The sequence below is a fragment of the Saimiri boliviensis genome, chromosome 10, assembly GCF_048565385.1.
Source record: "Saimiri boliviensis isolate mSaiBol1 chromosome 10, mSaiBol1.pri, whole genome shotgun sequence".
NCBI lineage: Eukaryota > Metazoa > Chordata > Mammalia > Primates > Cebidae > Saimiri > Saimiri boliviensis.
In genome coordinates this window covers 17,017,278-17,039,586 of record NC_133458.1, presented here as the reverse complement: position 1 = coordinate 17,039,586, position 22,309 = coordinate 17,017,278, and the positions used below count along the sequence as shown (strand labels likewise).

Genomic DNA, 22,309 nt, shown 5'->3' with positions numbered 1-22,309 from the left:
CAATGATAGACTGGACAAGGAAAATATGGCACATAGACACCATGGAATACTATGCAGCCATAAAAAACGAGGAGTTCGTATTCTTTGTAGGGACATGGATGAATCTGGAAATCATCATTCTCAGCAAACTGACACAAGAACAGAAAATCAAGCCGGGCGTGGTGGCTCAAGCCTGTAATCCCAGCACTTTGGGAGGCTGAGGCAGGTGGATCACGAGGTCAGGAGATCGAGACCATCCTGGTCAACAAGGTGAAACTCTGTCTCTACTAAAAATACTAAAAATTAGCTGGGCATGGTGGCGCGTGCCTGTAATCCCAGCTACTCAGGAGGCTGAGGCAGGAGAATTGCCTGAACCCAGGAGGCGGAGGTTGCGGTGAGCCGAGATCGTGCCATTGCATTTCAGCCTGGGTAACAAGAGCGAAACTCCGTCTCAAAAAAAAAAAAAAAAAAAAGGAAAATTAAATACCGCATGTTCTCACTCATAGGCGGGTGTTGAACAATAAGAACACATGGACACAGGGAGGGGAATATCACACACTGGGGTCTGTTGTGGGGGACTAAGGGGGGACAGCAGTGGGGTAGGGAGTTGGGGAGGCATAACATGGGGGAGATATGCCAGATCTAGGTGACAGGAGGATGGAGGCAGCAAACCACAATGCCATGTATGTACCTGTGTAACAATCCTGCATGATGTGCACGTGTACCCCAGAACCTAAAGTACAAAATATATATATATGGAAGCTTTTTTGAGTATAGGGGCTCCAAGAAAACTAGAGGCAGGAAAACCAGTCAGCTAATGATACACAAATCCAGGAGCCTGGCAGGGTGGGCAGGGGTGGCCTAGAATTCCATTGCCAGTCAGAACTCCAGTGTGCTCAAGGCCACTGTGCTGGGGCCCCCTCTCCTGCCACCAATCCCAGGTGACTCTTACCTTGGTGGTTGTGTCAGGGATGGAAGAGGTGGGAGAAGCAGGAAAGTTCAAGACACACTTCTTTCCCAGGCAGCGACCATGTAACTCGATGTCCTCATAAGGGTTCTCCTTCATTGGCGGGTCTGTGTTTAAAGGCAATGAGTCAGGAACCTAGGAACACTGAGAACAGTTTCCTTTTCGGAACACTGAGGTCAGCATCTTGGTGCCTCCTGTGTCTGTCCTTGTAGTGAGAGCTGCTGTTTTGCCATCCGTGCGCCCCTCCTCTTGTAGCAGCCCCTGATTTCACTGGCTTACCTCTCCATCTCCTCATTTGTGGCCACAGGAGATCAGCTCCATTCTCAGTTTCAGTGCTTTAGCTAGTCTAAGGATCCCAATACCTGCCTCAGTGATCAGTTCAGGGGAGGGTTCATATCACAGCCTAAGAAGATATCACAGCCTGGCACTCCTGGGCTCCAAAGGTGAACAAGGGGCCTTGACTGGTCTAGCGAGGGTGAACCTCAGGATCTCTGCTGGGACTTGCAGGAGAAAAGCTCTTCTCTCCACCAGGAAGATTTGGATTCCAGGGAGCTGATGGCAGCCATTGTGGGGCCCTAGGAAGCCTGCTGAGAATAAAGCTAACTTGAGAGGTAGGAAACGGAGGAAGGAGGCTGGGTGCAGGGGCTCACACCTGTAATTTCAGGATTTTGGGAGGCTGAAGCGGGTGGATCACCTGAGCCCAGGAGTTTGAGACTAGCCTAGGCAATGTGGCAAAATCCTGTTTCTCCTTAAAAAAACCTACAAAAATTAGCTGGGCGTGGTGGCAGGTGTCTGTAATCCCAGCTACTCAGGAGGCTGAGGCAGTAGATTCACATGAACCTGGGAGGTGGAGGAAGCAGTGACCTGAGATTGTGATTCCTGTCTTAAAAAAAAAAAAAGAAAAAGAAAAAGAAATAAAAGAAAGAAAAGCCACCAATTCTGGTCATACAAGCTGATGGTTTGGTTTTCTGCTCCTTATAACTGAAAGCATCCTCTTGGGCAGTCACTGCTAAAAGAAGTCCAGATCTCTCTCCCATTTTAGATCTGGGAATCCAGCTGCTTTGGCAGGAGCCCATCTCCAGTATCCTGGACACAGGTGCAATTCCAATTGCTTAGCTAAATATCTGCCCTTCCTGAAGTCTTCTATTTCCTCCTCCTGTGTTTTCTATATTGACAATTACATGCACACATGTCTATATATATCCACCATACCTGTCCCTCACCTCCACACACATATGCGTTTCTACCTCTTATCAGCTTATGTCTTCCCCTACCCCCACCATAAGCATGTTAGAAATACCATGCTTACAGGCACATAGTACATTCTATGTCCTTGTACTTTATCTGTGCTGGATGTGCTCACAGGCATGTCCCAGCTCTCCACTGCTTTCACCTGTTTAGAAAAGTTTTAAGTTGTTAGCCAATCAGGTTTTAGTTCAGATTATGAGGTCTGGCTCCAGCCAACGGAGATCAGACACAGCAGTAAGGATGACCCCAAATGCATAGGGGATGAATTTGTCTGTTTTCCTTTGTTCATTGTACTCTCGTGGCATGATGGCTAGTGAGAGTTACCCTTCCTGCAGTTCAGGAAGTAAAAATTGCATTGCTGAAAGATCCTTTGTCTCAGTGCTTATTTTTCTTTGCAGCACTGAGCATCTATTTCCAACAAGCAGAGAGCAGTTGGAGCTCACACTTCACTAAAACCATCAACCTCCCTGAAGATGACTGAACTCAGCAAACTCTGAATCTGAGACCCACTCTGAAATCTCAGAGGATGCGTTAGAGCCAAAGCTACTTTTTAAATACCAGCCATGCATTTAGTTTGCATTCTGATGCCCTGTTAGTGCCACACTCCGACAGTTTCTGAAGGAGGCTCTGGTGTGTAGCGTTTTCTTTCATTCAGTAATCTCTGCAGACGACTGAGCATCCGTCATAAGCCAGGTAGTTGACATACTATTCTCTCCAGTCCTTAACCTTGCAAGGGAGCTAGCTGCATCCTCATTATACAGATGGGAGAACTGACATTCAGAGATGGGAAGTCACCAGCTCAATGTCCTGGGCCAATAAGCAGCAGAGCCTAGATGTGGTTCTGGATCTTCAGATTCCAGGTCCCACACTTCTTTCTCACTATGCCACTCTGCCACATTGGCTCCTTGGCCAGGCATCACCAGCCAGGCTTCCCCCTCCAGCCCCAGGGTCTCTCACGTATCCCGTGAGGCTTGGCTCACTCTCCCACTCTCCCCCAGCCTGCTCTCTCATCTGACTACACAGGCATCTTTGAGTGTGTGTGTGTGTGTGTGTGTGTGTGCGCACATGTGTTTTCAGCAGCCAGCCCCATTTCCCCTCCCCTTTCTCCCAGACTCAGACCCACAAACAGACGGTGTGGCCTCTTACCTAGAATGTCTTCATAGACATTCTCCTCCGATAAAGTGCGTGTCAGCCCCAGCTTAGTCTGCGCATACCAGTCCACCCTGCTGCTCTCGGAGGAAGACTGCAGTAAGTCTTCAAACTCATAGGACTTTCTGGGTTGTGCAAGATGGGAGGAAAAAAGCAAAGAATTTGAATCAAATTAGGCTGGTTCAGAGAATATATTAATATATCCCCTTTCCCAAATTTTCTTTTTCTTAGAAAAATTGTTACTGAAATCACCTTCTTTTCTTTTTTTGAGACAGAGTCTCGCTCTGTCGCCCAGGCTGGAGTGCAGTGGTGGGATCTTGGCTCACCACAACCTCCGCTTCCTGGGTTCAAGGAATTCTTGTGCCTCTACTCCCGAATACCTGGAACTACAGGCATGCACTAGCATGCCTGGCTAGTTTTTGTATTTTTAATAAAGACAAACTTTCACCATGTTGGCCAAGCTGGTTTTGAACTCCTGACCTCAGGTGGTCCACCTGCCTTGGCCTCCCAAAGTGCTGGGATTACAGGCGTGCACCACCATACTTGACTAATTTTTGTTATTTAGTAGAGACAGGGTTTCACCATGTTAGCTAGGCTGGTCTTGAACTCTTGGGCTCAAGTGATCCACCCACCTTGGCCACCCAAAGTGCTGGGATGACAGGTGTGAGCCACTGTGCTGGGACATTCTAACATTATTTCCATAGCCAGGGACAACAGTCCTCTCCTTCTGAGGTTCAGGTAGATGATTAGGTCCCCGAGGAGGAGAAATGTGATCACACTAATCCTCCAGCCATTAAGCGAATTTTGTTCTCTACAAATATTTTTTGAACTTGAAAGTTTTAGTACCTTCATTTACACATTAACTTTGAGAGAAAGGAAACGGTGAAAGGTTCATGAATGATAACCACATCCAAATAGGCTTCTCTCTAATTTAAACATCATCAACATTCATTCCACATCCCGCCTGCATGTTTAATAAGTAAACACTGTGATTAAAGTGTGCGATGCAAAGGGAGAAGACCTTGCCTTTGGGGAGCCCACAGTCTGGGAAGGGCTGTAACCTCCACTCAGCCTGAGTTTACTTTCCAGGCCCTCCACGATAGTTTGTATTTTGTACTTCTGAGTTTCAGAGATGTTAGAATGAGCTGGTTGTTCCAAAGAACTTTGCTGAGGGGCATGTCACCTATGTGACAGCCAAATTTCAACAGCCAATGCCAAACACTGTGATTTTGAGTCGTGTTTTAAATGTTCTTCATGACTTCTCCACATTTTTATAAATGAAATGCTACCTGAGAGTTCCTCCCATTTGGACAATGCACAAGAATCTCGAAACTGAACTCGTCATCCTATTGCCTCTCCCTGATGAGAACCAGCTCCTTGCCCAGTGCTGCCATCCAAAGGTTTAGGTCTTTTTTTTTTTTTTCTTTTCTTTTCTTTTTTGAGACGGAGTTTTGCTCTTGTTACCAGGTTGGAGTGCAATGGCGCGATCTCGGCTCACCGCAACCTCCGCCTCCTGGGTTCAGGCAATTCTCCTGCCTCAGCCTCCTGAGTAGCTGGGATTACAGGCACGCGCCACCATGCCCAGCTAATTTTTTTGTATTTTTAGTAGAGACGGGGTTTCACCATGTTGACCAGGATGGTCTCGATCTCTTGACCTCGTGATCCACCCGCCTCAGCCTCCCAAAGTGCTGGGATTACAGGCTTGAGCCACTGCACCCAGCCAGGTTTAGGTCTTAAACCTGGAAATCAGCAGGCTCCCGACCTCCCTCCCTCTTACCGCCTACTTCCAACCACTTAACCGAAGTTTTACCTCCAAAGCATCCCTTGAACCCACCCACTTCTCTCAGTCCCCACGGCAGCTACACCACAGGGTAACCACAAGACCTTGCTGTTCCTCCCTGTCGCCTCTCCCCACCTGCCCACTGGTGCCTACCCAGTCTCCAGGCTGCTGCGAGGATGGTCTCTTTAACATGAAAATCTTTTTTTTCTTTCCCTGGGACAGAGTTTTGCTCTTGTTGCCTAGGCTGGAGGTCTTGGCTCACTGCAACCTCTGTCTCCTGGGTTCAAGCGATTCTCCTGCCTCAGCCTCCCAAGTAGCTGGGATTACAGGCGCACGCCACCATGCTTGGTTAATTTTTTGTATATTTACTAGAGACCGGGTTTCACCATGTAGGCCAGGCTGGTCTCGAACTTTTGACCTCAGGTGATCCACCCCCCCCAACCTCCCAAAGTGCTGGGATTATAGGCGTGAGCCTTAAACATGCAAATCTGATAATCTCTCTCCCCTTCTTAAAAACGTTCCTGTTTTCCATTTCCCTTAGGTAATAAACCCAAATCCATACCTTATGTACAGGTCCAAAAGACCTTTGGGTCTCACCCCAGACCCTTCCTGGCCCCTCGGGCCACACTCCTGCCTTGCAGTTCCTCTGACAGGATGCAGTCTTTCCTGCCACAGGGCTTTCACCTATTTGTTCCCTCAAACTGAACACCCATGGCCAGGCTCATGCCTGTAAGACCCACACTTTGGGAGGCCGAGGCAGGCGGATCACAAGGTCAGGAGTTCGAGACCAGCCTGGCCAACTCGGTGAAGCTCCATCTCTATTAAAGATACAAAAAATTAGATGGGTGTGGTGGTACATGCCTGTAATGCCAACTACTCAGGAGGTGGAGGCAGGAGGATCACTTGAACCCAGGAGGCAGAGGTTGCAGTGAGCCAAGATCTCGACATTGCACTCCAGCCTGGGTGACAGGGCAAGACTGTCTCAAAAAAACACAAAAACCAAAACTGAATACCCAGTCCCCACCCTCCCATTAGCCTGAGCATCACTTCCTCTTGATCCCGCCTGGCTTCCATGATAGGCTACACACCCCTGTTGAATGTTCCCAGGGCACCAGGATTCCTCACAGCGCTGACAGCAGTTATGATCACTTAACCAGCTGTGTCCTTCTAACTATTACTATTCTGCAAATTCCGTAAGAAGAGTCTCCGTTTATCTTGCTCATCACTACATTCCTATGTCTAACACTCAATAGGTGCACAGCAAATATTTATTGGTTGAATAAGTGAGTGAATATTTTATTTTATTTTTTTTGAGATGGAGTCTCGCTCTGCGCCCAGGCTGGAGTGCAGTGGTGCGATCTTGGCTTACTGCAACTTCTACTTTCCAGGTTTCTGCGATTCTCCTGCCTCAGCCTCCTGAGTAGCTGGGATTACAGGCGTGTGCCACCATGCCCAGCTAATTTTTGTTTTAGTAGAGACGGGGTTCCCCCATGTTGGACAGGATGGTCTCGAACTCCTGACCTCAAGCAATCTGCCTGCCTCAGCCTCCCAAAGTGCTGGGATTACAGGCGTGAGCCACTGAGCCCGGCCCAGTGAATGAATATTTTAAAAAGCTGGTTTTAAGTGCCACATTTACTGTTTATAATTTATCCCTACTTCAGGATTTTAAAAAGCAGCTTTATTCTTGAGTTAATTTTTAGTAAATTGTTTTGAATCCATTTCCCCAAGGATCATTTTTTTTTGAAAAATTATTTGGCAAAAAAGCTTCTGAATTTAATAAAGAAATGGCAATAACGGTTACATACAGCAATTCAAAATCTTTCCACTAAGCACAAAACAGGATAGTTCTCAATCTTTTTTTTTTTTTTTCTTTGAGACGGAGTTTTTGCTCGTTACCCAGGCTGGAGTGCAATGGCGCAATCTTGGCTCACCGCAACCTCCGCCTCCTGGGTTCAGGCAATTCTCCTGCCTCAGCCTCCTGAGTAGCTGGGATTACAGGCACGTGCCACCATGCCCAGCTAATTTTTAGTAGAGACGGGGTTTCACCATGTTGACCAGGCTGGTCTCGATCTCTTGACCTCGTGATCCACCCGCCTCGGCCTCCCAAAGTGCTGGGATTACAGGCTTGAGCCACCGCGCCCGGCCCTGTTCTCAATCTTTTAATCAAGAACATCTTTGAAAGAATACCTGAAACCTAATCAATTTATTTAGGTTTTTAATCAAGAAATATAAAGCTGCCAACCAGAGTTTCTAATTACCACGAGATGATCAGGTTAACAACCTTGTGGTCATAGCATATGAGCTTTTCAAAGCTTTGTTTAATCTACACGTCCTAACTGAGGGGATTTGTTGGTGTCAGGCTGGTAATCACAGATCCATTTGCTAGATACCATATATAGACACAACAAAAAGATAAAGACTATATGGTCCCTATATATGTAAGGGGAATAATGTCTAATTCTCATTAGCATCATTGAATTAGAGTAGGTAAGAATCCACAATTACAATTGTGAGGGGCAGAGAGACTGATACAAGCTCTAACCCACCAGGGAGAACCTAGCAAGGGCAGCAGAAGAGATCAAAGTCCCATGCCTTGGGGATGCAACAGAACAGGTGCTGGGAGGCTTCAGGGGCCGGGTATACAAGTGGATGTCAGCGCATGTGGGAAGGGGCCTTCAAGGCTGAAGAAAATAAAATGAGGCAAGGCACAGAGCCACAGGAGTACTGCCAGTCAGAAGATAGTGAAGCATTTGTTCTGGGTAAAGAGATGTGATCTAGTAAGATCTAATAAGAGACTATAAAACTCAGAAAACCTAACCAACAAGAGGCAGAAACAACACTGGTCTCCATTTCTTAACAGCAACTCAACAGCGAATCCAGGGTTGCCTGCAAAACTAACAAGAGAGCAAAATATCCTTCCACAGGCAGAGGCGCCACGTGCTCTTTGTGGAGGCTCCGTAGCCAATGATCACCCTGCATCCCCTCCACCCTCACCATGACACTCCAGTCCCTTGGAGTCAAATCCACTGGCAACAACTTTCCTTAATGGAAAATGTTTCCCCTCCCAAAATATAAAACAAAAATGATACATGCAAAGAAAACTCAAAGGATCATTTTCATCTATAGATTTAAAAAGTTTGGCTACAGGCCAGGCGGCGTGGCTCACACGTGTAATTTCAGCACTTTCGAAGGCTGAGGCAGGCAGATGGCTTGAATCCAGGAGTTCAAGACCAGCCTGGGCAACATAGCAAAACCCTGCCTCTACAAAAATACAAAAATTAGCTGGGTGTCGTGGCATGTGCCTGTGGTTGCAACTACTTGGGAGGAAGAGGCAGGAGAATCGCTTAGCCCAGGAGGCAGAGGTTGCAGTGAGTCAAGATTGCAAGTCTGCACTCCAGCCTGGACGACAGAGCAAGACCCTGTCTTTAAAATCAAAACAAAACAAAACAAAAAAACCCTTGGCTAGCCTGGCACCTAGCAACCATTTAAAACATTATCCAGGGCCGGGCGCGGTGGCTCATGCCTGTAATCCCAGCACTCTGGGAGGCCTAGGTAGGCGGATCATGAGGTCAGGAGATTGAGACCATCCTGGCCAACATGGTGAAACCCCATCTCTACTAAAAATACAAAAATTAGCTGGGCGTGGTGGTGCTCCCAGCTACTCGGGAGGCTGAGGTAGGAGAATTGCTTCAACCAAGGAGTCAGAGGTTGTAGTAAGCCAAGATCACGCCACTGCACTCCAGCCTAGCAACAGAACAAGACTCCATCTCAAAAAAACAAAAAACAAAAAACAAAAAACAAAACAAAAACATCATCCAGCTGGGTCAAGGATGACACACGCTGACATCCATCATCCTCCAGCTGCCAGAGTCTTTCTGGCTGTCCATCCTGAGTGGCCACGGACAGATCTTCCCCATGGCCCACCACACCCCAGGAAGGGCATTTCTACCACCACGTGCTGAGGGCAGGCGGCTAGGCAGGAGGAGGCTTCCATGAGCTCTCAGCTTGCATTCTGTTATCAGGCAGCTCCTCCACTGTATACTAGGGCCACTCATAGGGTTTCTGCTTTTCTCTATCCTGGATCCAAACCGGAAATGTAAGAAGGAAAAACTATTTCTGTCCCTCATTGTCACTAATATCCAACCATTTCCACCTTTCAATGAGAATTGACATGAAAATCACTCTTGTAATGGACAACAGTAACTTTAGAAGAGCAAACACCGTCTCTCTGTTTTCCAATGCAACTAATACTGAAATAAAAGGCTTTACTACATCAAGTTTCTCAGAAGCTTCCAGAGTAGCTTTTGCTGTAAACATCAACTTAATCAAACAATGTGCTCCTTTGAAGATTTGAAACATTCCATTTTTAGACGTGGTAATTCCGAGTTGTCTCAGGGATGTCTTGCTGAGTGAGACAGACCACAGCTTGGCTGGTAAGTTAACTTGAACTGTTAAACCTATGAGAGCTGAGGGTTGCTGCCCAGCCAGAGCTGTGGGGATCTGTATCAGTCCCACAGAAGATGGAAATTATGGAATCAGTAATACCACAGTGTGATCTGGTAGCTATATAATGACTAAGGTTTCACGTCCTCAAGAAGTTCTGAAAGTCTCATATGAACACCCCAACGAAAGGCCAAATGTATATGATGCCAAAACAATCAGCTGAAAAGTTGAAATTTTGGTCAATGCAGTTATTTGGTTTCATAAAGATCTACAAGCTGTCACATGACCAAATTAAATTTTTAAAATCTGAATTCCAGTTAAGACATTTTGAGTATGTAGATACATGTGGTTTCAGGATGTTGCTCACACTTAAAAGTAATAAACTTTTCTTGTTACATTCCTGCCAAAGCTATTTGATATATGCCATAAAACACATAGAACCAAGTGAATGTTGCTGTAGGAACCTTATCTTTGGAATTTCCTGACATTTGAGGGTTTCTAATTTTCCATTTTAGGATTGAAGGCAGAAGTCCTTGCATTTAATTTCCTGAGGCTTTAAAGAAATGAAGAAAGAAGAGAGAAGACAGCAAATAGAAAAGGAGAGAGAAAAAGAAGGAAAGAGAAGAGGAGAAAAGAAAAATAGAAGAGAGAGAAATAGGAAGAGAAAAAGAAAAGTAGCCTTTTTAAACCGAGGATCTGAGTCCACTGGTTTGGCTCTTAAGGAGGTGAACTAATTGGCCTATGAAAACAAGCTGAATACATTCTCTAAGGCACACACAGCCTGGCCATGAAATTCTAGACCCTCATAACCTCCAAATCCTTAATCATTTCTTTCTTCAACCTTGGTTTGGCTTTCCTGCCTCAGAGAGGGTGGTGAGTCTGCCAAATTCATGGGAGAGTACTTTTTATTTTATTTTTAAGAGATAGGACCACAATAAAGAGCAGACTTTATTTTTTTAAGAGTAGAAAGTGAACATCTTGCCCTAATCACCTCCATTGTACTACTTTAAACAAAATGAAAAACCCAAAGCCAAAATTGTTAAAACACAGCTGATGCAACCATGTTCAAACTGGCCAAGAAAAATTTCATCTTTGGACTGAAATAAGTAACTTTAGCTGGTTATAAAGAAAACGCTGAAAGACTGAAAAGCGCAGATGGTAGTTAAGAGAGAAAAGATAATGGGAATAACTGTTCCCCAGGTTGACTGGCCTGCCCAGTGATGACACAGATGAAGGATTCCAGTTTCCCAGAACCAACCTGCCCCTGGGGGTGTGGGCCTCCTTGGAGGAACGGCCAGAAGGGGTGTGGAAAGGCTGCTGTGGGATGCTCTGGGCAGGAGCAGGGAAGTCTGGGAGTACTTGGGACCCGGGCTCTGGCACTAATTGGAGAAAGGGTTTACTATTGGATGGATTCAGACTTTCTCAGAACATAAAGAAAGAAGCATCTAAGCTCTTCTACAGACCTCACATAACACTGATAACCAGACTTGGTAAAGATAGTGCAATCATCCTGTATGCATTCTGTAAAAAAAAAAAAAAAAAATAGTGCAATAAAAGCCAAGTATAGACCAGTCTCATTTATTTACTGACACAAAATCTTAAAATATTAGCAAATAAAATTCAGTAATACATTAACAGAATAATAAACCAGGCCCAAATGGGAGTTCATACCCCAAATTTAAGGATGGGTTAATATTAAGATATAACTTCACTATGAATGGACTAAAGGAGAAGAATCATGATCATCTGGAGTTTCTGAAAAGTACTTTAACAAAAATCAAATCTTTTTTTTTTTGTTTTTGTTTTTGTTTTTGTTTTTTTTTTTTTGAGACAGAGTTTTGCTCTTGTTACCCAGGCTGGAGTGCAATGGCGCGATCTCGGCTCACCGCAACCTCCGCCTCCTGGGTTCAGGCAATTCTCCTGCCTCAGCCTCCTGAGTAGCTGGGATTACAGGCATGTGCCACCATGCCCAGCTAATTTTTTTGTATTTTTAGTAGAGACGGGGTTTCACCATGTTGACCAGGATGGTCTCGATCTCTTGACCTCGTGATCCACCCGCCTCCGCCTCCCAAAGTGCTGGGATTACAGGCTTGAGCCACCGCGCCCGGCTTTTTTTTTTTTTTTTGAGACAGAGTTTCGCTCTTGTTACCCAGGCTGGAGTGCAATGGCGCGATCTCGGCTCACCGCAACCTCCGCTTCCTGGGTTCAGGCAATTCTCCTGCCTCAGCCTCCTGAGTAGCTGGGATTACAGGCACGCGCCACCACGCCCAGCTAATTTTTTGTATTTTTAGTAGAGACGGGGTTTCACCATGTTGACCAGGATGGTCTCGATCTCTTGACCTCGTGATCCACCCACCTCAGCCTCCCAAAGTGCTGGGATTACAGGTGTGAGCCACCGTGCCCGGCAAAAATCAAATCTTTAAGTGAAAAAAAATATAAATGGACATGACTTGATAGCATAAAAACACATCTCAAATAAGAGTGCCTTCGAGTGAAACCCTAGATGCATTACCATTAAAGTTAGGGTTGAGGTAGGCTGCATACTGCTTTCAGCACTATGATTTAACACTGTTCTGGAGTCTCGGCCAGTGCAATGTGGTAAAAGAATTAGGTAAAAATTAAAAAGAAAAAGGTAAAATGAGGATTTTTTGCAGACAATATGGTTATATTCATAGAAAGCCCAAGAGAATCAACTGACAGACTATTAGAAATAGTAAGAAATTCTTTAGGATGTCTTAAAATACACACACACACACACACACACACACACACACAAAGTAGTTTTCTTAAATATAAAGACCATATGAGAAAAAGACTACATTAACAATTGCATCAAAAAGAGAAAAGACTTAGAAATAAACACAGCAAATACGTAGCATGCCAAATAATTCCATATTAATTGCAAAAACCCCCACATATGTTGTGTATCTGAAATTTGACAGTAATACATAGAACGTTAAGAAAAACAGGCAGAAACACTCAAGACATTTTTGGAAAGGATAAATAATAAGTAAATAAACAAATAAGAGGTTTACAATTACTAAAAAGGAGAGAGACAAAGTTTTTTTTGTTTGTTTTTTTGCATACGACATGATCGTATATACAGGAAGTCCAAGAGGATCAACTGACTATTAGTAACATTAAGAAATTTCTAGAAGCCCTACTAGACATTAAAATACTATGGGCTGGGATTAGGGCTCACACCTATCATCCCAGCACTTTGGGAGGCCGAGGTGGGTGGATTACTTTCGGTCAAGGGTTCAAGACCAGCCTGGACAACATGGTGAAACCTGTCCCTACTAAAAATACAAAAAAGTAGCCGGGCAGTGGTGCACACCTGTAATCTCAGGTACTTGGGAGGCTGAGATGGGAGGTGGAGGATGCAGTGAGCCGTGATCGTGCCACCACACTCCAGCCTGGGCGACACAGAGAGACTCTGTCTCAAAATAATAATCATAATAATACATTATGAAGTTAAAATAAAGTTTGATACTGAAAAAGAAATCGCCTAATTAATTAAACAGAATGGAGCCAGAGGAAAAAAACACCTAACACATATAACATAGTACAGGCTCTGTACTAAGTTTATGTTTACACATACTAACTCATTTAATCTTACAACAACTCTGTGAAGTGGTTACTATAATTATCAACATTTTACCGATAAGTAAAATGAGGCCAACGTAAATTCAGTGGCTTGTCCAATGTCATACAGCTAGTAAGCAGCAAGACTAGTAGTGCTATATGCTCTTTATCATATGCATGATTTGTAAACTGGGAAAAACTTATATATATGTACATATATATACATATATACAAAAATAAATTCTAGAATATGCAAACTTTTTTTCCCCTTGAAGAGAACATAAGAAATCATGCTATTTGTGGGCAGGGGGAAGTGGAAAAAAAAGAAATTATGCAATTTACAGCCAAAAGAATCATCCTACATGACAAACCATGTTGAGTGCGGAGTGACAAGACTGAATTTATAATTTAATTTCTATTTTTAGAAGACTCCTCTGGCTGCTGAGGGAGGAATGTTCTGGGGGTGGGAGGTGAATCCAAGATGATTAAGATGGTAGCAGTGGAGGAGATGTGGGCAGATTTGGGATAAAGTTCTGAAACTAGAACCAGAGGACTTGGTGTTGAGTTAGGAAGGGGTATGGCAAAACGAGAGGAATCGGAGATGACTTTTTAGGTTTGTGGCCTAAAGCAACTAAACAAAGGGGGATGCTGTTTAGTAGGATGACAATTATTTTAGGTGGAGGTGGTGGTTACTGGTGGCCTGGAAGGAGAATTTAGGTTTGGACATGTTAGGTACAAACGGTCAGACAACCAAATGGAGATCCAAGCAGGAGATGACCACACAAATCTTTTTTTTTTTTTTTTTTTTTAAGATAGGGTTTCACCATATTGGTCAGGCTGGTCTCAAACTCCTGACCTCAGGTGATCCGCCCACCTCAGCCTCCCAGAGTGCTGGGATTACAGCTGCGACCGGCCTAAAATGAAAACCCACAACCCACTTTTAGTTTTTTTTTTTTTTTTTTTTTTTTTTTTTAGAGACGGGGTTTCACCATGTTGGCCAGGATGGTCTCGATCTCTTGACCTCGTGATCCACCTGCCTCGGCCTCCCAAAGTGCTGGGATTACAGGCGTGAGCCACCGCGCCCGGCCAACCACACAAATCTTAAACTGGGGGAGGGAGTTGGGGCTGGACGCCTAAATTTGGGAGTTATAAGCATGACCTTAACATTTAAGGCCATGGGGCTGGATGAGATCATTTAGGGAGTGAGTATAGATGGAGAAGAAAAGTCTCAGGTCTGGCCCTGGGCTGAGGTGAGGATGGGTTCGGGGTGTGCTCTGACAGATGGAAGGAGAAAAGGATGGAACTCAGAGGACCCAGGGAAGCAGGACTTCCAGGGATATGGGTGACCCAGAAGCCAAATGAAGAAAGTATTTCAAGATGAAGCGAGTCAACACGTGTTCCTCAAATACTGAGAGAGGCCAATTAAGAAAAGAATGGAGAACTGGCAACTGAATTTGGCAGATGGAGGTTCCTGGTGGCCTTGGGCCAGGGTAGTTTTAGGAGGAGGTTCCCAAAGCTTAATGGGGTGGGTCAAGAGAAAATAGGAGGTGAAGTGATGAAAGAAAGTACAACTGTTGTGAGGAGTTTTGTTCTAAAGCTGGTTTCTTAGATTAGTGGGTATCGAACCAACTAGCATGTTACAGAAATGGACTAGAGATTAAGTTGCAAAATAGAAAAATTGTTTTCAAAGCCCAGATTTTATTTTGCTTTATTATTTATTTATTTATTTATATTTTTTTGAGGTGGGGTCTCGCTCTGTCACCCAGGATGGAGTGCAGTGGTGCGATCTCAGCTCACTGCAACCTCCACCTCTGGGTTCAAGCGATTCTCCTGCCTCAGCTTCCTGAGTAGCTGGCATTACAGGCGTGCACCACCATGCCCAGCTAATTTTTTTGTATTTTTAGTAGAGACGGGATTTCACCTTGTTGGTCAGGCTGGTCTCAAACTCCTGACTTGTGATTCGCCTGCCTTGGCCTCCCAAAGTGCTGGGATTACAGGCATGAGCCACCACCCCTAGCTCTGATTTTATTTTTAAGCATTAACATGCTTTATTACTTAATGTGTTATTTTAATGTTATAAAATATTCACAGTGCATGCATCCACATGTATAAAGAAGAAAGCTGAGGCTTTAAGAGGTTCAATAACTTGTTTAAGATAGCCGGGCACGGTGGCTCAAGCCTGTAATCCCAGCACTTTGGGAGGCCGAGGCGGGTGGATCACGAGGTCAAGAGATCGAGACCGTCCTGGTCAACATGGTGAAACCCCGTCTCTACTAAAAATAAAAAAATTAGCTGGGCATGGTGGCGTGTGCCTGTAATCCCAGCTACTCAGGAGGCTGAGGCAGGAGAATTGCCTGAACCCAGGAGGCAGAGGTTGCGGTGAGCCGAGATTGTGCCATTGCACTCCAGCCTGGGTAACAAGAGTGAAACTCCGTCTCAAAAAAAAAAAAAAAAAAAAAAAAGGTTACATAGATAGACAATGACAGGGCCAGAGTAGACACCAGGCAATGTGTTTCTAAAGCCCATACCAAGAAAAATTCAAGCACTGGTAGTTAGCAGGGACTAGCAGGTTGTAGACTGCCAGGGTTAACATGAGTCCTTCATTTAACTCTTGGTTACTGTCCCCAATTCTAAGTCCTTATTACATCTAAAGGGTTTTTTTTTGTTTGTTTTTTTTTTTTGACAATCTCGCTCAGTCACCAGGCTGGAAAGCAGTGGCGTGATCTCGGCTCACGGCAACCTCTGCCTCCCAGGTTCCTGCCTCACGCTCCCGAGTAGGTGGGCCTACAGGTGCACACCACCACGTCCAGCTAATTTTTGTATGTTTAGTAGAGACAGGGTTTCACCATGTTGGCCAGGATGATCTTATCTCTTGACCTTGTCATCTGCCCAACTCGGCCTCCCAAAGTGCTGGGATTACAGGTGTGAGCCACTGCACCCAGCCTTTAAAGGCTAATTTTTTTAAAAGCAAATAGTCTTTTTTGAGGACTGAGAACAAACACAAAATACATGCAACAGTTACCAAGTTTCCAGGTTAATTAACAAAGTACCTAAGCTATGAACCCTCTGGACTACAGGATCCATCAGTTTAATGAAACAAATAATTCAGCTGAGAACAGACAGTTATGATGGGACATAAAGCACTAAGAGTGTCAGGTGGTGATGCTCTGCCCGGCCACACCAGCACCTACCTGTGGTCTGCACTGGATTTCTGTCTCCCGGTCCACAGTCTTCTGTTCACAGAGGAAGGCGGGGGAGAGGAGGGCAGAGGCGGGGGAGGTAGAGAGGGCAGAGGAGGCAGGTTTCTTTTCTCTTTCCTGAAGCCGATGCCAGGCTTCCCCTCTTTGTCCCCTTCTCCAGCATGTTTGAACGTTCTCCGGGGTTTGGGCGGGGGGCTGATGAAGGGCTTTGTGAGGGAGCCCTCCCAGCCCCTGTACACATTCTCAAGGCTCCGGTCCCAGGGCTTTCTGCATGAACCTCTCCTGTCCTCCACAGCCTCGGAGGCAGGCTCCCTGCCTTCCAGGTCCGAGGAGTGGACCCTCCGGCTGACTTCTGAGCCATTCCCGCCTACCAGGTTCTCAGGAAGGCTGGGCCCCGCCTCTGCCTTGTCAGGTGGGCAGTGTGGGGAATAACAGGTCCCTGGCAGCTGGGGATCCAGCCCTGCCGACCCATCCTTCAAAGCCTGCTCGAGTTTCTTGACCTGCTTCAGCACTGAGAGGTGATCATTCTGAAAGCGAAGCTTGCCAAGTCTTGGCTCTCGGCCTCGGCCCCAGCTAGAATCCACATCCCGGTCTGGCTGGCGCAGGTCTTGCCCGGGCTCTGGGTCCTGTCCCCTGACTTTCACTGCTCCTTTATTCCTCTCCTTCTCTGTGCTCTCTGTTTCTGGCTTCATTCCATTCTTAGTCTCTGTGACCTGAGTTCTCACCCCATCACTACTTCTCCTCCTCTCCACCATACAGGACGGCAGATAATCCTCCTGTCCGTCTGCTCTCCTGCTGGGTGCAGGAGTGGGCACCTCTTTCTTCCCCTCCCATTCTGATATCTTGTCCTTTATGTTGAGGGGCTTGTGCCGGGGTCCGGCTCTGGCAGATGGGCAGGGGTTCTGAACGCCTCTGAGCTGCTTCTTCCCAGCCCTGCTGGCTTCTGCAGCTGGGTCACTGATGATCATATCCAAGCTGAACATGTCCATTCTCGACTCTAGCGGGAGGCTGTGAAGACCTTCCAGGGGGCGCTTTCTGAAGCTTGACTCCTGATCAGTCTCTAGGAAAGGAATGGAGAACTGAAGTGGATGCCTTCGAGGGTCTTTCTTAGTCCTTAGACCTTCCACCTTGACCCTGCACAAGAAGGACAAACAGCAGGTGAGTGATTCTTATTGTTCTTGGCTGGTCATAGAGATTTGCCAGAATTTAGATATAAATGTTACATGCAAATCTTACAAACCACAAACACTGAAACCCCTATTTTTAAAAAAATCACTTTGTGAACAGGGTATGGTGGCTCATGCCTGTAATCTCAGCACTTTGGGAGGTTGAGGTGGGAGGATCACTTTAGGCCAGGAGTTCAAAACCAGCCTGGGCAACATAACAAGACCCCATCTCTACAAAAAAAATTACAAATCCATTTTGTATTTTTCTTGGAGAGACAGGATGGTGAAATGAAAGGAGCAATTGAGTTTTGGAATCTGATAGGCTTGGGTTTAAATCCCAATTCTGCCACATGACCTTAGCCAAATTAAATCCTCTAAACCTCAGTTTCCATCTCTGTAAAATGGAGACAATAATATGGGCCAGACATGGTGGCTCATGCCTGTAATCCTAGCACTTTGGGAAGCCAAGGTGGGTGGATCACTGTCGGGGACGGTCGGGACGGCACGTCTGCCAGGGATCTCTCGACTTGCAAGAGGGTCCCAAAACCTGGAAGAGAGCGTGCGCTTACAGAAATAAAGGGAGACAGGAAGCAGGGGTCTGGAGGGCCGAGAAGGCAGTGCCTAAACAGCGAGTTTATTCTTGTCCAGGGTCTCATTATATATTTTAAGATCAAAGTAAATGACGTCATCCCCACAGTATGCGAAGAACAATAAAAGGGAACAGAAAGTTACAAAATCAGAAAGTCACAAGTACATTTTGTTGTGCAGGGGGTTTGTGATCACAGCTCATAAAAGTGATCAGGTGGTGTACTTTATCTATTTCTCCAGAAGGGGTCTCTGTTCAGATAACAGTATCAGAAAGTCACAAGCTAAGTCGTTAAACCATTATCTAGGGTACAAGGCAGTCATGCAAGTAAAGAAAAGGTTAAAGCTATTCTTAAAGAAAGAGTCATAAAAGTTAAAAGCAGAAACTAGTTGTTGGTATGGAGTCACTCAGTCTAGCAGCACTGCATAGTTTAGGCCCAAACAATATCGTGGTTGATATTAGAAACTGATCAGTCATCTTTCAGTTCCTTCTTTCCAATAGCTCGACTGCCTCCAACAGGAAACTGTGTTTGGGATCAAGCTCACCATATAGTGAGACCCACGCCTTTTGGGAGTCTCACAAGGGAACGTTCCCCACAGATCACAAGTTTAGTTTGAGTCCAGCCTGGTCAGTACAGTGAAATCCCATCTCTATTTGTCTTGAACTCCCAATCTCAGGTGATCTGCCTGCCTCACCCTCCCAAAGCGCTGGGATTACAGGCGTGAGCCACTGCGACTGGCCTGAAACCCTGTCTCTACTAAAAAAAAACCAAAAACAAAAACCCAAAAATTAGCTTGGCGTGGTGGCGCAAACCTGTAGTCCCAGCTACTCAGGAGGCTTTGGCAGGAGAATTGCTTGAACCTGGGAGGCGGAGTTTGCAGTGAACAGAGATCATGCCACTGCACTCCAACCTGGGCAACAGAGCAAGACTCCATCTCTAGTAATAATAATAATAATAAGCATCTAATAGGGTGACTATAAATATTTAAGGAGCCAGCCCACATAAAATATTCAGTATCTTATGAGTATACAATAAATGGTGGCTATCATTGTTATAAATTTTTTTTCTTTGATGAAATAGGAGGCAGATGCGGTGGCTCATGCCTGAAATCCCAGCACTTTGGGAGGCCAAGGTGGGCAAATTGCTTGAGGTCAGGAATTTGAGACCACCCTGGCTAACATGGTGAAACCCATCTCTACTATTGCAGTGAGCTGAGATTGAGCCACTGCACTCCAGCCTAGGCGACACAGGGAGACTGTCTCAAAAAAGAAAAGAAAAAAAGAAAATAGAAGTAATTTCATGAAGTAAAAATTACATAGGTTGTTTTTCTTCCCTTTTTTTTTTTTTTTTTTTTGAGACGGAGTTTCACTCTTGTTACCCAGGCTGGAGTGCAATGACACGATCTCGGCTCACCGCAACCTCCACCTCCTGGGTTCAGGCAATTCTCCTGCCTCAGCCTCGTGAGTAGCTGGGATTACAGGCACGCGCCACCATGCCCAGCTAATTTTTTGTATTTTTAGTAGAGACGGGGTTTCACCTTGTTGACCAAGATGGTCTCGATCTCTTGACCTCGTGATCCGCCCGCCTCAGCCTCCCAAAGTTCTGGGATTACAGGCTTGAGCCACCATGCCCGGCCCTTTTTTTTTTTTTTTCTTGAGACGAAGTCCCACTCTCTGGCCTAGGCTGAAATGTAATGGCATAATCTTGGCTCACTGCAACCTCCAACTGCTGGGTTTAAGCAATTCTTTTGCCTTAGCCTCCCGAGTAGCTGGGATTGCAGGTGGCCACCACAACGCCTGGCTAAGTGTTTTTGTGTTTTTAGAAGAGACAGGGTTTCTTCATGTTGGCTGGGCGGGTCTCGAACTCCTGATCTCAGGTGATCTGCCCACCTTGGCCTCCCAAAGTGCTGGGATTACAGGTGTGAGCCACCGCCCCCAGCCTTTCCTGCTTTTCTTATCTGCAGGAAGTTCTTTGCAATGACTAATTAAAACCTAAAACAACATCACAAGTCATGAGGTTTGTGCCACGTCTGAACTTGACAAATTGTCTGATTCGAGTGGGCAAAGCCGCAGTGGTGCATCTGAACAGAACCTCCTCTGGAATGGAGCCTCACTACAGTGAGCTCTCTATGAGCCTTGTCACCAGCACAGGGATTGTTCTGTTATTTTGGCCTGTTGTGGCCAAGGCTGTACCCCTAGCACCCAGAACAATGCCTGAGAGAGTTGGTAGTCAATAAATATCTGCTACATGAATGAATGTGTGAATAAAGAGTCAGATTCAGGTTTCACACTTGGCCTAGAAATGCACTAATAGAGTAGCCACCAGTCACACGTTACTATTTAACCTTAAATCCAGTGAAATTCAAGTTTCAGTTCCTCAGGTGGACCTGTCACCGGTCAAGGATTCAGAAGCGCTATGTGGCTAATGGCGACTATACTGGATGGAGAATAATATTGTTATCACTGAGGAAAGTTCTGGCCTAGAATATATATGTAATGATACATGCTTCCAAATGTAATCTGAGGAGATTAGGTAGTGCCATGAAGATATTAAAAATTATTTTGAGGCCAGGAATGGTGGCTTACACCTGTAATCCCAGCACTTTGGGAGGCTGAGGTGGGTGAATCATGAGGTCAAAAGATTGAGACCATCTTAGCCAACATGGTGAAACCCCGTCTCTACTAAAAATACAAAAATTAGCTGGGTGTAGTGGTGAGTGCCTGTAGTCCCAGCTACTCAGGAGGCTGAGGCAGGAGAATCACTTGAACCCAGGAGGCAGAGGTTGCAGTGAGCCGAGATCGCGCCACTGCACTCCAACCTGGCGACAGAGTTAGACTGCGTCTCAAAAATAAAAATAAAAATAGGCCGGGCGCGGTGGCTCAAGCCTGTAATCCCAGCACTTTGGGAGGCCGAGGCGGGTGGATCACAAGGTCAAGAGATCGAGACCATCCTGGTCAACATGGTGAAACCCCGTCTCTACTAAAAATACAAAAAAAATAGCTGGACATGGTGGTGTGTGCCTGTAATCCCAGCTACTCAGGAGGCTGAGGCAGGAGAATTGCCTGAACCCAGGAGGCGGAGGTTGCGGTGAGCCGAGATCGCGCCATTGCACTCCAGCCTGGGTAACAAGAGCGAAACTCCGTCTCAAAAAAAAAAAAATAAATAAATAAATAAAATAAAAAATAAAAATAAAAAATATATATGTATTTTGAAAGAAAAACATTTTAAAATTAGTCTAACATGAATGAGAGTATCTGCATTTTCAAATGCGAACATTCTTCCACCAGCAAAGGTTATGACTGAGCACAGTGACTTCAGATGTGCGAACATTAGCTGATACCTCACGGTGTCCATTTTCTGAATGTATAGATCTGACTGCATGGAAATTCTGAAACTCCAGTTAAGGTTCACCATGAGGGATGAATAATTAGCAATTTCATGCATCCTATTACTAGTTAGCTTTCTATTCCAAAGGTTGTTTGTGTAAAGACTTCTTCCTCAATGGAGACATTAGCACATAAATTATTCCACTGTTGTTAGTTGTACAGCATAAATTAGAAATTTGAGAAAATGCAAACACAGTTTTTTGGCAAACACATTTTCCTATTTTAAAGATGGCTATCAAGGCAGAATTACTTATTTAAATAAGCAATTAGGATTCATAACAGTGTGTTTACAAAAGAGAAAATATTTTTAAATTGTTCCGTCACCACTGGGGACATTAGCATGAATTCGGATTTTAGTCAGAATCAGAATCAGTTTGTTATTTCATTGAGGGTTCAAAAGGCGGAAGTGACAGTCCTTGCTCTCACAGTACTAGAGGCAAGATGAAGAGAGAGGACAGACACACACATTAAAAACATAACAAGGCTGGGTGTGGTGGCTCACATCTGTAACTCCAGCACTTTGGGAGGCCAAGGCAGGTGGATCACGAGGTCAGGAGTTCAAGACCAGCCTGGCCAATATGGTGAAACCTCATCTCTACTAAAAATACAAAAAATTAGCTGGGCGTGGTGGCACTCGTCTGTAGTCCCAGTTGCTTGGGAGACTGAGGCAGAATTGCTTGAACCCAGGAGGTAGAGGTTGCAGTGAGCTAAGATCACACACTCCAGCCTGGTGACAGAGTGCGACTCCGTCTCAAAAAATGTATGTAAATAAATAAATAATAAAAACACAACAATCCAGGTTAGTGCCTGCATGGGGAT

At 45.3% G+C, this 22,309-nt stretch overlaps 1 protein-coding gene across 4 annotated transcripts in view; it reads right to left on the bottom strand.

Moving 5' to 3' along the window:
- The window catches only part of DENND2A (DENN domain containing 2A), a 121,436-nt gene that overhangs the window by 66,266 nt on the left and 32,861 nt on the right, over nt 1-22,309 (bottom strand). For all 4 annotated transcript variants that reach the window (XM_039472550.2, XM_039472547.2, XM_039472549.2 and 1 more), the window contains exons 3-5: nt 16,343-17,485; nt 3,341-3,468; nt 932-1,053 (exon numbers count right to left, since the gene is read on the bottom strand). In XM_039472550.2, the coding sequence (XP_039328484.1) occupies nt 932-1,053; nt 3,341-3,468; nt 16,343-17,485 (1,393 nt within the window). The remainder of the gene's footprint in view (nt 1-931; nt 1,054-3,340; nt 3,469-16,342; nt 17,486-22,309) is intronic.